The 15,859-nt window shown below is 38.3% G+C and overlaps 2 protein-coding genes and 12 non-coding genes across 15 annotated transcripts in view; 1 reads left to right on the top strand and 13 right to left on the bottom strand.

The window, feature by feature from the left end:
* LOC149964411 (death-associated inhibitor of apoptosis 2-like) overlaps positions 1–15,859 on the bottom strand; it is a 104,861-nt gene that overhangs the window by 8,720 nt on the left and 80,282 nt on the right. The window lies entirely within an intron of this gene.
* On the top strand, positions 2,177–3,579 carry LOC149964448 (death-associated inhibitor of apoptosis 2-like). Of its 2 annotated transcripts, none has more exons than XR_016480240.1 (2): positions 2,177–2,896; positions 3,097–3,579. XR_016480240.1 is itself a non-coding variant. In XM_090170879.1 (2 exons), the coding sequence occupies exon 2, from the start codon at positions 3,104–3,106 to the stop codon at positions 3,479–3,481; it is 378 nt and encodes a 125-aa protein (XP_090027005.1). In that variant the 5' UTR covers positions 2,190–2,896; positions 3,102–3,103; the 3' UTR covers positions 3,482–3,579. The 2 variants fall into 2 exon arrangements, 1 of the variants encoding a protein (XP_090027005.1); XM_090170879.1 differs by having other exon boundaries at positions 2,190–2,896; positions 3,102–3,579.
* Positions 4,972–5,044, bottom strand: TRNAK-CUU (transfer RNA lysine (anticodon CUU)). Its single transcript has one exon. It is a non-coding gene; the product is annotated as a tRNA-Lys (tRNA).
* On the bottom strand, positions 5,921–5,993 carry TRNAK-CUU (transfer RNA lysine (anticodon CUU)). Its single transcript has one exon. It is a non-coding gene; the product is annotated as a tRNA-Lys (tRNA).
* TRNAK-CUU (transfer RNA lysine (anticodon CUU)) lies at positions 6,870–6,942 on the bottom strand. Its single transcript has one exon. It is a non-coding gene; the product is annotated as a tRNA-Lys (tRNA).
* On the bottom strand, positions 7,819–7,891 carry TRNAK-CUU (transfer RNA lysine (anticodon CUU)). The gene has a single exon. It is a non-coding gene; the product is annotated as a tRNA-Lys (tRNA).
* Positions 8,768–8,840, bottom strand: TRNAK-CUU (transfer RNA lysine (anticodon CUU)). Its single transcript has one exon. It is a non-coding gene; the product is annotated as a tRNA-Lys (tRNA).
* On the bottom strand, positions 9,717–9,789 carry TRNAK-CUU (transfer RNA lysine (anticodon CUU)). The gene has a single exon. It is a non-coding gene; the product is annotated as a tRNA-Lys (tRNA).
* On the bottom strand, positions 10,666–10,738 carry TRNAK-CUU (transfer RNA lysine (anticodon CUU)). The gene has a single exon. It is a non-coding gene; the product is annotated as a tRNA-Lys (tRNA).
* On the bottom strand, positions 11,615–11,687 carry TRNAK-CUU (transfer RNA lysine (anticodon CUU)). The gene has a single exon. It is a non-coding gene; the product is annotated as a tRNA-Lys (tRNA).
* On the bottom strand, positions 12,564–12,636 carry TRNAK-CUU (transfer RNA lysine (anticodon CUU)). The gene has a single exon. It is a non-coding gene; the product is annotated as a tRNA-Lys (tRNA).
* On the bottom strand, positions 13,513–13,585 carry TRNAK-CUU (transfer RNA lysine (anticodon CUU)). Its single transcript has one exon. It is a non-coding gene; the product is annotated as a tRNA-Lys (tRNA).
* Positions 14,462–14,534, bottom strand: TRNAK-CUU (transfer RNA lysine (anticodon CUU)). The gene has a single exon. It is a non-coding gene; the product is annotated as a tRNA-Lys (tRNA).
* Positions 15,411–15,483, bottom strand: TRNAK-CUU (transfer RNA lysine (anticodon CUU)). The gene has a single exon. It is a non-coding gene; the product is annotated as a tRNA-Lys (tRNA).

The raw sequence follows: 15,859 nt of genomic DNA, 5'->3' as shown, positions 1-15,859 counted from the left end.
ATTGATACTTTAATATGGTTAGAAGTATATAAATTAAACAAGAAGTGTATCCCCTTAGCTTAATTTGAGCCCTCCCAACGCATCCCTAAAGTTTACGAAGCAGACGATGGTACAAAACCTATAATCAAACTAACTTGCAAACCCTCAATTGGCAATATTTTATAAATTAGATTTATCTGTAAAAGTTTTATTTTAACATTTCTAATATCAAATGGTTGACAATATTTTATTAATTAGCTTTATCGGTTCGCTGTAGTCGCGTTACCATGTTATCTGCGTCCGTGCGAAACGGAAATCAAACGAAATTACCTGGCGAGCGAAAATTCTAATTAGTACACTTCTTGTATTATTTATATACTTTTGCTATGGTACACTTGATTATAAAAATTTATAAATTACCAAACCCCTCCTCCCACCTCTCACCGTTTTTAAGTACCAAATGAAGTTATTATTTCAAGTGATTTCTGATTTGGCATAAATATAGGAGCGAGCAATCTACATTTTTACATTCTTCGTAATTACGAGCAAGTTTAAGGGCTAAATATTAGCTATGGAAAATAACGTGGATATGCGTGTAACTAAAGCTGTTCTTAGGTTTTCTTTTAAGCCTGATATGCCAACCGAAAAACAATTTTCGTTTAGAACGTTAGAAATAATGTTAAGAAAATATAAAAACTGGTATTTACGTGAATTGAACCTGCAAGAGGACGAAGGTTACATCGACGTCCATCTAGCTACCCATGTCGTCATTGATAAGATTTTTCAAAGATTGGGCCCTCACTCAAGGGAATACATTAACGTAAGCTTGAAATTTGTTTTGATCTAATTATTATTATTATTATTATTATTATTCAATTCAAAACTTTGATTATACAACATAAAAACTTGCGGAGACTAAAGCGTTAGTAAGTTAGTGTATGTATGTATGTATGTATGTACGATAGTGGATATATGAGACAGTGATAAATTGAACTAGTGAATAGAAGGTATGGATTATCGTTTAGCTTATTATTTTGATTTCTTTACTTTATAGATCGAGAGACGTATTGTAGGGGTCTCGGACGAGGACGAGGAAAAAGTTAATGCAATGCTAGATGTTTTTTTACACGGCGATTTACCCTACGCTGAATAAAACGAAGCATCTTCATCTTCGGTGAAACGGGTACCGACTCCCAAAATTGAAATTAAGGCAAAAAAAATGAAAAAAAATCTGTATAAAAATAAAATAAATAAATAAATTTATTTTGATCCGAATGTGGTTTTTGTTATGGAACCTTTAACTGAATTGAAAACCTTGATATATTTTTTTAAAAAACTGTGTTTTTATGTTATACAATTTCAAATGCAGGTATTGTGTACAGTACAGTACTACAGTACAAATGCATAATTTAATGAAGCAATTCTAATTTTAATACTTATATTTAATGAAATAGGAAAAATCTATTTCTAAAACCCTATTTTGTAACTCAAAAGGAACTTAAAGAAACTGAAAGAGTTTCACATGGAATTGGGATTAGTGAGCAGCCATTATCACGTTACAATGTGGTTTTTGTTATGGAACCAATGACAATAAGCTTTAAACTTGGCTTACTTTGATAAAAAATAGTCTTAACTATTTACACTTTACAGGTTTTTTAGGTCTAGCTTTAATTTTTTACGTATTGGAAAATGTATTTCAGCGTATTATTATAAAAAAACAGTAAGCATCGAATATATTTCCGAATTAATTAATATTTTCATACAATAAACTATAAATTGGTTTATCTTTGATAAAAAAACCGTCTCTTATTCCCAAGAACTGGTTTATTTTTCGAGAATGTGCTAGTGCGATTAGATCTAATGGTAGTAAGACGCCCTAACATTTATGCATAGGGGCTCGTGACGTACCGATTCTCACGTGACTCGTTCATTTTTCCGAGCGCGTGCGCTCGTACCATTGATAAGATAGCTGAACTTTGACTTAGCGAGATCTTTGTTTTATTTGACGATACAATCGGAAAGGTTTGGGTAGAAATTCTGTCTTGTCCCATGTTACATTTTCAGCCTTTTGGAGCGTTCATTGTACATACAAAGTAAGAATTTTTCATGAATATTTATTGTATTAGACAGTATTTGAACTTTAAGGCATATTATACTTAGTATATTAAATTTAGGCTTACCAGGTAGGAATCTGAATTAGAGTTAAAAATGAATTTTAGTATTTTGCTTTTTTTTTTTTAGGCCAAGATTAGCGTAGAAAGTAATTTACTATTTTGTTTTTGTTGTAGAGTATACATTTTAGACAATTAAGTTATTGAAAACGTTTCTACCGTAAAATTGTAACTTTTTTCACTGTAGTTCGCAAAATGGTATTAATAGTATACTAATTTAATGTAAATTTCTATTAATTGTATTGTTTTCTAGGATATGATTCCATCAAAAGCTCCCGAGAGGAATCTACAATGGGTTTTTTTTTTCAAGTGGGTAAAATTATGTGACGTCAATGAGTATCATTAGTTGCAGATTTGATCACGTGATAATTATTAGTTCGGAAATATCTCGTTCAATAGGATCTCATCTGGGTGACGTCAAAACATTTTCTAGTGAGAGCTCGATTTTGATATCGTCAACGTGGTATTTCCAAAACTCTCCTTTGAGTAGCAAAGGGTTTTTTCCAAATACTCAAGTGGGTTAATATGTGCCGTCAATCATTAGAGGCAGTTTAAACTGTCAGAGAGAGACAGCCAATAGAATTTGAGGGTTATTTGAAGTTTAGATCACGTGATGAATTATTCTCAACAAGATAGGAATAAATTAATCTTCCATGCGTCATTTATCTACGGTGCATTGACGAGTAAAGACCTGCTGACGGATCGCTGTCTTTTCTACAGCTCGACAAAGGATTTCTACCCATAAAGTAAGTAACTATTTTTTTCTTTGAAATAGACTATATTTTTAGACATATTTAAAACAATTTGCATATTGAAAAAAGCGTTTATATTGAGAATTTTAGCGTAGAAATTTAACCATATTGATAAAATTAGGTTTAGTAGACTTATGGGTAAATGTAGGCTTAGAGAATGTATCATTTGAAACTATAGAACGTATTTGGTCTAGATCAGCTATGGATATTGAAGTGTATCGACTTGAAACGTTTCGTCACTGGAAAAATCCGCACGTTACTAAGGAACAACTAGCGAAGGCTGGATTCTACTATATTCAGCGGGGCGATGAAGTACGATGTTACAAGTGCCATGGCGTATTAGAAGGATGGGAATCAGGAGACGTACCAGAACTTGAACACGCTAGATTCTTTCCAAACTGTCCGGCTAGGGATAATTCACCATCGGAAAAAAAGTACCTTTCGCTAGAATGGGACATTCCCCCGACGCCAAAAGCAACTACGGTCACTGACAAATACATCTCACCTGTACCTGAAGAAGACGTTTGTGACTGTATGTCAGACGATACTGCTGCTAAACACTACAAATACGTGAGTTAGAACTTTTAATTAAATTAAGTTGCAGGAGATCGTTTCACCCCATTTAAATGCCTGTAAACTTAACTACTTTAATTTGTTTTAATTGAGTAATGTACAAGATAACCATCTAATGGAATATCTGATAGTACCTACTAACATGTAAACAAAGTTCTAAAATAAAAAATTAAATGTAAATAACTTGTTTTTATTACCTAGAGATTAGAAATTATGGAGTTCGGAAGCGATAAGCAAACGGGTAAAAATCTAATCTCCAGATATCTGCACGAGCAAAAACTAATTTTGGAGAATGGGGATGGGGGGAAAGCAGCTGGTGAACGGGAGAGATAATCTAGTGATTATAAATTCTGGTGATTAAGGGAGGAACGCAATGGGGGAAAGGAGCGGGTGATCGAGAGAGAGAGATAAAGTATCCAGTGAATGGGGATAGCAATGGGGAAAAGGAGCTGGTAAACGAGAGAGAGAGATAAAGTATCCAGTGAATGGGGATAGCAATGGGGAAAAGGAGCTGGTGAACGAGAGATAAAGTATCCAGTGAATGGGGATGGGGGAAAGCAGGGATGTACCCAAAAATGGACCAAAATGGACCAAATGTACCCCAAAAACGACCAAAGTCACCATTTTCGGCCCTATGTACCCCATTTCGGACCAAATGTACCCCAAACTGGACCTTTTAGCTTTATTGTAATGTTAAACTCCCATAGAGATTCCCCTAAAAAGAATAATAAACTGGCTGTCCAATTTTGGGTACATTAATTATTTCGGAGAGATAAAACTGCTGCGGCAATCTGATGATTAGAAATTCTGGTGATTAGAAATTCTGGTGATTGGAAATTCTGGTGATTGAGAGAGAGAGAGGCGCGGGTGGGGGAGGAACGGGATAGGCGCGGGTGAACGGCGGGAGCCAAGCTCTTTGTGTCCTTCCGGTGATTGAGAATGAAATTCTCATTCACCAGAAGGACATCCCTTTTCTCTTTAGAGGATTTTATGAGGGTGGAGACTCTGACGATCATCGGGCTGTGGAGATATAACTACCGCGTGAATTTTGCCGTCAGTATGGGGCACTCGGAGAGCCCAAACTGAACAAGGTTTTATAACGACGTAAGAACTGGCTAAGGTCTTAATGCAGCACACAAAATTTCCCGTGGGAAACCGTCATTGGTTGGCCTTTAAGTGCGGTTTTAATTATCAGACCACCCAAGAAATTCAGGTTCGATTCATTTTTTTAAAAACATGAAAAACAGTTTCTATGCAATAGAAAAAAAAATTAAAAGATTTTTATACAACATTTTTTATTTAAATTCCAGTATGGGCAACGAGTAACAACGAAAAGGACTCTGACTATATGTCATTTTAAACAACGCCTGGCGAACAGACGTAAGTAGTTCAATATTAAGATTTGGAAATAAATAACTTCCGCTTTTTTTCAAGGTCACGAATTTATCGCAAACCACATCCGTCGAACGTTTCTTAACTTCCCGCAAAAGGTTAAGCACCCGAACTGGGGCTCGAACCCAGGACCGTTAGGTTAAGAGCCTAACGCTCTACCGACTGAGCTACACGGGCGACCCTCTGCGGGCAAAATCGTAACGTCACAACATTCAATAAAACGGACAACGAAATTTAAAAATTTTAGATTTCTTCAAACAGGCTTCCCTCTTAAACTGTGGCTTCAACAGAGGCTCTTTAGGTTAAAACCCTCAAGCTTTACCGACTAAGCTATCCTGGCTCTTCCAGCGCTCATCTTCTTGAAAATTGCGGATTATTTCTTTTTATTCATTTTCTTCTGTTAATATATTAAAAGCCCTTTTTATTCATATGTTAAAAAAGGAACGTCATTATGATTGAAAGTTTCCACCTTGGCAACTGGCGCTGACTAGGAATTGAGGCGTCCATTAGTTATCCAGCGTCTTGGAAGCATAAATTAGAGGATTTTATGAGGGTGGAGACTCTGACGATCATCGGGCTGTGGAGATATAACTACCGCGTGAATTTTGCCGTCAGTATGGGGCACTCGGAGAGCCCAAACTGAACAAGGTTTTATAACGACGTAAGAACTGGCTAAGGTCTTAATGCAGCACACAAAATTTCCCGTGGGAAACCGTCATTGGTTGGCCTTTAAGTGCGGTTTTAATTATCAGACCACCCAAGAAAGTCAGGTTCGATTCATTTTTTTAAAAACATGAAAAACAGTTTCTATGCAATAGAAAAAAAAATTAAAAGATTTTTATTCAACATTTTTTATTTAAATTCCAGTATGGGCAACGAGTAACAACGAAAAGGACTCTGACTATATGTCATTTTAAACAACGCCTGGCGAACAGACGTAAGTAGTTCAATATTAAGATTTGGAAATAAATAACTTCCGCTTTTTTTCAAGGTCACGAATTTATCGCAAACCACATCCGTCGAACGTTTCTTAACTTCCCGCAAAAGGTTAAGCACCCGAAATGGGGCTCGAACCCAGGACCGTTAGGTTAAGAGCCTAACGCTCTACCGACTGAGCTACACGGGCGACCCTCTGCGGGCAAAATCGTAACGTCACAACATTCAATAAAACGGACAACGAAATTTAAAAATTTTAGATTTCTTCAAACAGGCTTCCCTCTTAAACTGTGGCTTCAACAGAGGCTCTTTAGGTTAAAACCCTCAAGCTTTACCGACTAAGCTATCCTGGCTCTTCCAGCGCTCATCTTCTTGAAAATTGCGGATTATTTCTTTTTATTCATTTTCTTCTGTTAATATATTAAAAGCCCTTTTTATTCATATGTTAAAAAAGGAACGTCATTATGATTGAAAGTTTCCACCTTGGCAACTGGCGCTGACTAGGAATTGAGGCGTCCATTAGTTATCCAGCGTCTTGGAAGCATAAATTAGAGGATTTTATGAGGGTGGAGACTCTGACGATCATCGGGCTGTGGAGATATAACTACCGCGTGAATTTTGCCGTCAGTATGGGGCACTCGGAGAGCCCAAACTGAACAAGGTTTTATAACGACGTAAGAACTGGCTAAGGTCTTAATGCAGCACACAAAATTTCCCGTGGGAAACCGTCATTGGTTGGCCTTTAAGTGCGGTTTTAATTATCAGACCACCCAAGAAAGTCAGGTTCGATTCATTTTTTTAAAAACATGAAAAACAGTTTCTATGCAATAGAAAAAAAAATTAAAAGATTTTTATACAACATTTTTTATTTAAATTCCAGTATGGGCAACGAGTAACAACGAAAAGGACTCTGACTATATGTCATTTTAAACAACGCCTGGCGAACAGACGTAAGTAGTTCAATATTAAGATTTGGAAATAAATAACTTCCGCTTTTTTTCAAGGTCACGAATTTATCGCAAACCACATCCGTCGAACGTTTCTTAACTTCCCGCAAAAGGTTAAGCACCCGAACTGGGGCTCGAACCCAGGACCGTTAGGTTAAGAGCCTAACGCTCTACCGACTGAGCTACACGGGCGACCCTCTGCGGGCAAAATCGTAACGTCACAACATTCAATAAAACGGACAACGAAATTTAAAAATTTTAGATTTCTTCAAACAGGCTTCCCTCTTAAACTGTGGCTTCAACAGAGGCTCTTTAGGTTAAAACCCTCAAGCTTTACCGACTAAGCTATCCTGGCTCTTCCAGCGCTCATCTTCTTGAAAATTGCGGATTATTTCTTTTTATTCATTTTCTTCTGTTAATATATTAAAAGCCCTTTTTATTCATATGTTAAAAAAGGAACGTCATTATGATTGAAAGTTTCCACCTTGGCAACTGGCGCTGACTAGGAATTGAGGCGTCCATTAGTTATCCAGCGTCTTGGAAGCATAAATTAGAGGATTTTATGAGGGTGGAGACTCTGACGATCATCGGGCTGTGGAGATATAACTACCGCGTGAATTTTGCCGTCAGTATGGGGCACTCGGAGAGCCCAAACTGAACAAGGTTTTATAACGACGTAAGAACTGGCTAAGGTCTTAATGCAGCACACAAAATTTCCCGTGGGAAACCGTCATTGGTTGGCCTTTAAGTGCGGTTTTAATTATCAGACCACCCAAGAAAGTCAGGTTCGATTCATTTTTTTAAAAACATGAAAAACAGTTTCTATGCAATAGAAAAAAAAATTAAAAGATTTTTATACAACATTTTTTATTTAAATTCCAGTATGGGCAACGAGTAACAACGAAAAGGACTCTGACTATATGTCATTTTAAACAACGCCTGGCGAACAGACGTAAGTAGTTCAATATTAAGATTTGGAAATAAATAACTTCCGCTTTTTTTCAAGGTCACGAATTTATCGCAAACCACATCCGTCGAACGTTTCTTAACTTCCCGCAAAAGGTTAAGCACCCGAACTGGGGCTCGAACCCAGGACCGTTAGGTTAAGAGCCTAACGCTCTACCGACTGAGCTACACGGGCGACCCTCTGCGGGCAAAATCGTAACGTCACAACATTCAATAAAACGGACAACGAAATTTAAAAATTTTAGATTTCTTCAAACAGGCTTCCCTCTTAAACTGTGGCTTCAACAGAGGCTCTTTAGGTTAAAACCCTCAAGCTTTACCGACTAAGCTATCCTGGCTCTTCCAGCGCTCATCTTCTTGAAAATTGCGGATTATTTCTTTTTATTCATTTTCGTCTGTTAATATATTAAAAGCCCTTTTTATTCATATGTTAAAAAAGGAACGTCATTATGATTGAAAGTTTCCACCTTGGCAACTGGCGCTGACTAGGAATTGAGGCGTCCATTAGTTATCCAGCGTCTTGGAAGCATAAATTAGAGGATTTTATGAGGGTGGAGACTCTGACGATCATCGGGCTGTGGAGATATAACTACCGCGTGAATTTTGCCGTCAGTATGGGGCACTCGGAGAGCCCAAACTGAACAAGGTTTTATAACGACGTAAGAACTGGCTAAGGTCTTAATGCAGCACACAAAATTTCCCGTGGGAAACCGTCATTGGTTGGCCTTTAAGTGCGGTTTTAATTATCAGACCACCCAAGAAAGTCAGGTTCGATTCATTTTTTTAAAAACATGAAAAACAGTTTCTATGCAATAGAAAAAAAAATTAAAAGATTTTTATACAACATTTTTTATTTAAATTCCAGTATGGGCAACGAGTAACAACGAAAAGGACTTTGACTATATGTCATTTTAAACAACGCCTGGCGAACAGACGTAAGTAGTTCAATATTAAGATTTGGAAATAAATAACTTCCGCTTTTTTTCAAGGTCACGAATTTATCGCAAACCACATCCGTCGAACGTTTCTTAACTTCCCGCAAAAGGTTAAGCACCCGAACTGGGGCTCGAACCCAGGACCGTTAGGTTAAGAGCCTAACGCTCTACCGACTGAGCTACACGGGCGACCCTCTGCGGGCAAAATCGTAACGTCACAACATTCAATAAAACGGACAACGAAATTTAAAAATTTTAGATTTCTTCAAACAGGCTTCCCTCTTAAACTGTGGCTTCAACAGAGGCTCTTTAGGTTAAAACCCTCAAGCTTTACCGACTAAGCTATCCTGGCTCTTCCAGCGCTCATCTTCTTGAAAATTGCGGATTATTTCTTTTTATTCATTTTCGTCTGTTAATATATTAAAAGCCCTTTTTATTCATATGTTAAAAAAGGAACGTCATTATGATTGAAAGTTTCCACCTTGGCAACTGGCGCTGACTAGGAATTGAGGCGTCCATTAGTTATCCAGCGTCTTGGAAGCATAAATTAGAGGATTTTATGAGGGTGGAGACTCTGACGATCATCGGGCTGTGGAGATATAACTACCGCGTGAATTTTGCCGTCAGTATGGGGCACTCGGAGAGCCCAAACTGAACAAGGTTTTATAACGACGTAAGAACTGGCTAAGGTCTTAATGCAGCACACAAAATTTCCCGTGGGAAACCGTCATTGGTTGGCCTTTAAGTGCGGTTTTAATTATCAGACCACCCAAGAAAGTCAGGTTCGATTCATTTTTTTAAAAACATGAAAAACAGTTTCTATGCAATAGAAAAAAAAATTAAAAGATTTTTATACAACATTTTTTATTTAAATTCCAGTATGGGCAACGAGTAACAACGAAAAGGACTCTGACTATATGTCATTTTAAACAACGCCTGGCGAACAGACGTAAGTAGTTCAATATTAAGATTTGGAAATAAATAACTTCCGCTTTTTTTCAAGGTCACGAATTTATCGCAAACCACATCCGTCGAACGTTTCTTAACTTCCCGCAAAAGGTTAAGCACCCGAACTGGGGCTCGAACCCAGGACCGTTAGGTTAAGAGCCTAACGCTCTACCGACTGAGCTACACGGGCGACCCTCTGCGGGCAAAATCGTAACGGCACAACATTCAATAAAACGGACAACGAAATTTAAAAATTTTAGTTTTCTTCAAACAGGCTTCCCTCTTAAACTGTGGCTTCAACAGAGGCTCTTTAGGTTAAAACCCTCAAGCTTTACCGACTAAGCTATCCTGGCTCTTCCAGCGCTCATCTTCTTGAAAATTGCGGATTATTTCTTTTTATTCATTTTCTTCTGTTAATATATTAAAAGCCCTTTTTATTCATATGTTAAAAAAGGAACGTCATTATGATTGAAAGTTTCCACCTTGGCAACTGGCGCTGACTAGGAATTGAGGCGTCCATTAGTTATCCAGCGTCTTGGAAGCATAAATTAGAGGATTTTATGAGGGTGGAGACTCTGACGATCATCGGGCTGTGGAGATATAACTACCGCGTGAATTTTGCCGTCAGTATGGGGCACTCGGAGAGCCCAAACTGAACAAGGTTTTATAACGACGTAAGAACTGGCTAAGGTCTTAATGCAGCACACAAAATTTCCCGTGGGAAACCGTCATTGGTTGGCCTTTAAGTGCGGTTTTAATTATCAGACCACCCAAGAAAGTCAGGTTCGATTCATTTTTTTAAAAACATGAAAAACAGTTTCTATGCAATAGAAAAAAAAATTAAAAGATTTTTATACAACATTTTTTATTTAAATTCCAGTATGGGCAACGAGTAACAACGAAAAGGACTCTGACTATATGTCATTTTAAACAACGCCTGGCGAACAGACGTAAGTAGTTCAATATTAAGATTTGGAAATAAATAACTTCCGCTTTTTTTCAAGGTCACGAATTTATCGCAAACCACATCCGTCGAACGTTTCTTAACTTCCCGCAAAAGGTTAAGCACCCGAACTGGGGCTCGAACCCAGGACCGTTAGGTTAAGAGCCTAACGCTCTACCGACTGAGCTACACGGGCGACCCTCTGCGGGCAAAATCGTAACGTCACAACATTCAATAAAACGGACAACGAAATTTAAAAATTTTAGATTTCTTCAAACAGGCTTCCCTCTTAAACTGTGGCTTCAACAGAGGCTCTTTAGGTTAAAACCCTCAAGCTTTACCGACTAAGCTATCCTGGCTCTTCCAGCGCTCATCTTCTTGAAAATTGCGGATTATTTCTTTTTATTCATTTTCTTCTGTTAATATATTAAAAGCCCTTTTTATTCATATGTTAAAAAAGGAACGTCATTATGATTGAAAGTTTCCACCTTGGCAACTGGCGCTGACTAGGAATTGAGGCGTCCATTAGTTATCCAGCGTCTTGGAAGCATAAATTAGAGGATTTTATGAGGGTGGAGACTCTGACGATCATCGGGCTGTGGAGATATAACTACCGCGTGAATTTTGCCGTCAGTATGGGGCACTCGGAGAGCCCAAACTGAACAAGGTTTTATAACGACGTAAGAACTGGCTAAGGTCTTAATGCAGCACACAAAATTTCCCGTGGGAAACCGTCATTGGTTGGCCTTTAAGTGCGGTTTTAATTATCAGACCACCCAAGAAAGTCAGGTTCGATTCATTTTTTTAAAAACATGAAAAACAGTTTCTATGCAATAGAAAAAAAAATTAAAAGATTTTTATTCAACATTTTTTATTTAAATTCCAGTATGGGCAACGAGTAACAACGAAAAGGACTCTGACTATATGTCATTTTAAACAACGCCTGGCGAACAGACGTAAGTAGTTCAATATTAAGATTTGGAAATAAATAACTTCCGCTTTTTTTCAAGGTCACGAATTTATCGCAAACCACATCCGTCGAACGTTTCTTAACTTCCCGCAAAAGGTTAAGCACCCGAACTGGGGCTCGAACCCAGGACCGTTAGGTTAAGAGCCTAACGCTCTACCGACTGAGCTACACGGGCGACCCTCTGCGGGCAAAATCGTAACGTCACAACATTCAATAAAACGGACAACGAAATTTAAAAATTTTAGATTTCTTCAAACAGGCTTCCCTCTTAAACTGTGGCTTCAACAGAGGCTCTTTAGGTTAAAACCCTCAAGCTTTACCGACTAAGCTATCCTGGCTCTTCCAGCGCTCATCTTCTTGAAAATTGCGGATTATTTCTTTTTATTCATTTTCTTCTGTTAATATATTAAAAGCCCTTTTTATTCATATGTTAAAAAAGGAACGTCATTATGATTGAAAGTTTCCACCTTGGCAACTGGCGCTGACTAGGAATTGAGGCGTCCATTAGTTATCCAGCGTCTTGGAAGCATAAATTAGAGGATTTTATGAGGGTGGAGACTCTGACGATCATCGGGCTGTGGAGATATAACTACCGCGTGAATTTTGCCGTCAGTATGGGGCACTCGGAGAGCCCAAACTGAACAAGGTTTTATAACGACGTAAGAACTGGCTAAGGTCTTAATGCAGCACACAAAATTTCCCGTGGGAAACCGTCATTGGTTGGCCTTTAAGTGCGGTTTTAATTATCAGACCACCCAAGAAAGTCAGGTTCGATTCATTTTTTTAAAAACATGAAAAACAGTTTCTATGCAATAGAAAAAAAAATTAAAAGATTTTTATTCAACATTTTTTATTTAAATTCCAGTATGGGCAACGAGTAACAACGAAAAGGACTCTGACTATATGTCATTTTAAACAACGCCTGGCGAACAGACGTAAGTAGTTCAATATTAAGATTTGGAAATAAATAACTTCCGCTTTTTTTCAAGGTCACGAATTTATCGCAAACCACATCCGTCGAACGTTTCTTAACTTCCCGCAAAAGGTTAAGCACCCGAAATGGGGCTCGAACCCAGGACCGTTAGGTTAAGAGCCTAACGCTCTACCGACTGAGCTACACGGGCGACCCTCTGCGGGCAAAATCGTAACGTCACAACATTCAATAAAACGGACAACGAAATTTAAAAATTTTAGATTTCTTCAAACAGGCTTCCCTCTTAAACTGTGGCTTCAACAGAGGCTCTTTAGGTTAAAACCCTCAAGCTTTACCGACTAAGCTATCCTGGCTCTTCCAGCGCTCATCTTCTTGAAAATTGCGGATTATTTCTTTTTATTCATTTTCTTCTGTTAATATATTAAAAGCCCTTTTTATTCATATGTTAAAAAAGGAACGTCATTATGATTGAAAGTTTCCACCTTGGCAACTGGCGCTGACTAGGAATTGAGGCGTCCATTAGTTATCCAGCGTCTTGGAAGCATAAATTAGAGGATTTTATGAGGGTGGAGACTCTGACGATCATCGGGCTGTGGAGATATAACTACCGCGTGAATTTTGCCGTCAGTATGGGGCACTCGGAGAGCCCAAACTGAACAAGGTTTTATAACGACGTAAGAACTGGCTAAGGTCTTAATGCAGCACACAAAATTTCCCGTGGGAAACCGTCATTGGTTGGCCTTTAAGTGCGGTTTTAATTATCAGACCACCCAAGAAAGTCAGGTTCGATTCATTTTTTTAAAAACATGAAAAACAGTTTCTATGCAATAGAAAAAAAAATTAAAAGATTTTTATACAACATTTTTTATTTAAATTCCAGTATGGGCAACGAGTAACAACGAAAAGGACTCTGACTATATGTCATTTTAAACAACGCCTGGCGAACAGACGTAAGTAGTTCAATATTAAGATTTGGAAATAAATAACTTCCGCTTTTTTTCAAGGTCACGAATTTATCGCAAACCACATCCGTCGAACGTTTCTTAACTTCCCGCAAAAGGTTAAGCACCCGAACTGGGGCTCGAACCCAGGACCGTTAGGTTAAGAGCCTAACGCTCTACCGACTGAGCTACACGGGCGACCCTCTGCGGGCAAAATCGTAACGTCACAACATTCAATAAAACGGACAACGAAATTTAAAAATTTTAGATTTCTTCAAACAGGCTTCCCTCTTAAACTGTGGCTTCAACAGAGGCTCTTTAGGTTAAAACCCTCAAGCTTTACCGACTAAGCTATCCTGGCTCTTCCAGCGCTCATCTTCTTGAAAATTGCGGATTATTTCTTTTTATTCATTTTCTTCTGTTAATATATTAAAAGCCCTTTTTATTCATATGTTAAAAAAGGAACGTCATTATGATTGAAAGTTTCCACCTTGGCAACTGGCGCTGACTAGGAATTGAGGCGTCCATTAGTTATCCAGCGTCTTGGAAGCATAAATTAGAGGATTTTATGAGGGTGGAGACTCTGACGATCATCGGGCTGTGGAGATATAACTACCGCGTGAATTTTGCCGTCAGTATGGGGCACTCGGAGAGCCCAAACTGAACAAGGTTTTATAACGACGTAAGAACTGGCTAAGGTCTTAATGCAGCACACAAAATTTCCCGTGGGAAACCGTCATTGGTTGGCCTTTAAGTGCGGTTTTAATTATCAGACCACCCAAGAAAGTCAGGTTCGATTCATTTTTTTAAAAACATGAAAAACAGTTTCTATGCAATAGAAAAAAAAATTAAAAGATTTTTATACAACATTTTTTATTTAAATTCCAGTATGGGCAACGAGTAACAACGAAAAGGACTCTGACTATATGTCATTTTAAACAACGCCTGGCGAACAGACGTAAGTAGTTCAATATTAAGATTTGGAAATAAATAACTTCCGCTTTTTTTCAAGGTCACGAATTTATCGCAAACCACATCCGTCGAACGTTTCTTAACTTCCCGCAAAAGGTTAAGCACCCGAACTGGGGCTCGAACCCAGGACCGTTAGGTTAAGAGCCTAACGCTCTACCGACTGAGCTACACGGGCGACCCTCTGCGGGCAAAATCGTAACGTCACAACATTCAATAAAACGGACAACGAAATTTAAAAATTTTAGATTTCTTCAAACAGGCTTCCCTCTTAAACTGTGGCTTCAACAGAGGCTCTTTAGGTTAAAACCCTCAAGCTTTACCGACTAAGCTATCCTGGCTCTTCCAGCGCTCATCTTCTTGAAAATTGCGGATTATTTCTTTTTATTCATTTTCTTCTGTTAATATATTAAAAGCCCTTTTTATTCATATGTTAAAAAAGGAACGTCATTATGATTGAAAGTTTCCACCTTGGCAACTGGCGCTGACTAGGAATTGAGGCGTCCATTAGTTATCCAGCGTCTTGGAAGCATAAATTAGAGGATTTTATGAGGGTGGAGACTCTGACGATCATCGGGCTGTGGAGATATAACTACCGCGTGAATTTTGCCGTCAGTATGGGGCACTCGGAGAGCCCAAACTGAACAAGGTTTTATAACGACGTAAGAACTGGCTAAGGTCTTAATGCAGCACACAAAATTTCCCGTGGGAAACCGTCATTGGTTGGCCTTTAAGTGCGGTTTTAATTATCAGACCACCCAAGAAAGTCAGGTTCGATTCATTTTTTTAAAAACATGAAAAACAGTTTCTATGCAATAGAAAAAAAAATTAAAAGATTTTTATACAACATTTTTTATTTAAATTCCAGTATGGGCAACGAGTAACAACGAAAAGGACTCTGACTATATGTCATTTTAAACAACGCCTGGCGAACAGACGTAAGTAGTTCAATATTAAGATTTGGAAATAAATAACTTCCGCTTTTTTTCAAGGTCACGAATTTATCGCAAACCACATCCGTCGAACGTTTCTTAACTTCCCGCAAAAGGTTAAGCACCCGAACTGGGGCTCGAACCCAGGACCGTTAGGTTAAGAGCCTAACGCTCTACCGACTGAGCTACACGGGCGACCCTCTGCGGGCAAAATCGTAACGTCACAACATTCAATAAAACGGACAACGAAATTTAAAAATTTTAGATTTCTTCAAACAGGCTTCCCTCTTAAACTGTGGCTTCAACAGAGGCTCTTTAGGTTAAAACCCTCAAGCTTTACCGACTAAGCTATCCTGGCTCTTCCAGCGCTCATCTTCTTGAAAATTGCGGATTATTTCTTTTTATTCATTTTCTTCTGTTAATATATTAAAAGCCCTTTTTATTCATATGTTAAAAAAGGAACGTCATTATGATTGAAAGTTTCCACCTTGGCAACTGGCGCTGACTAGGAATTGAGGCGTCCATTAGTTATCCAGCGTCTTGGAAGCATAAATTAGAGGATTTTATGAGG

This window comes from Leiobunum rupestre, chromosome 1 (assembly GCF_980474605.1).
Source record: "Leiobunum rupestre chromosome 1, qqLeiRupe1.1.hap1, whole genome shotgun sequence".
NCBI lineage: Eukaryota > Metazoa > Arthropoda > Arachnida > Opiliones > Sclerosomatidae > Leiobunum > Leiobunum rupestre.
Note: the sequence above shows the minus strand (reverse complement) of the source record. Positions and strands in the feature narration are given on the sequence as shown.

Bases quoted from the DNA above. Each gene is read 5' to 3' on its own strand.
- LOC149964448 (XM_090170879.1), top strand. From the start codon at position 3,104: ATGGATATTGAAGTGTATCGACTTGAAACGTTTCGTCACTGGAAAAAT.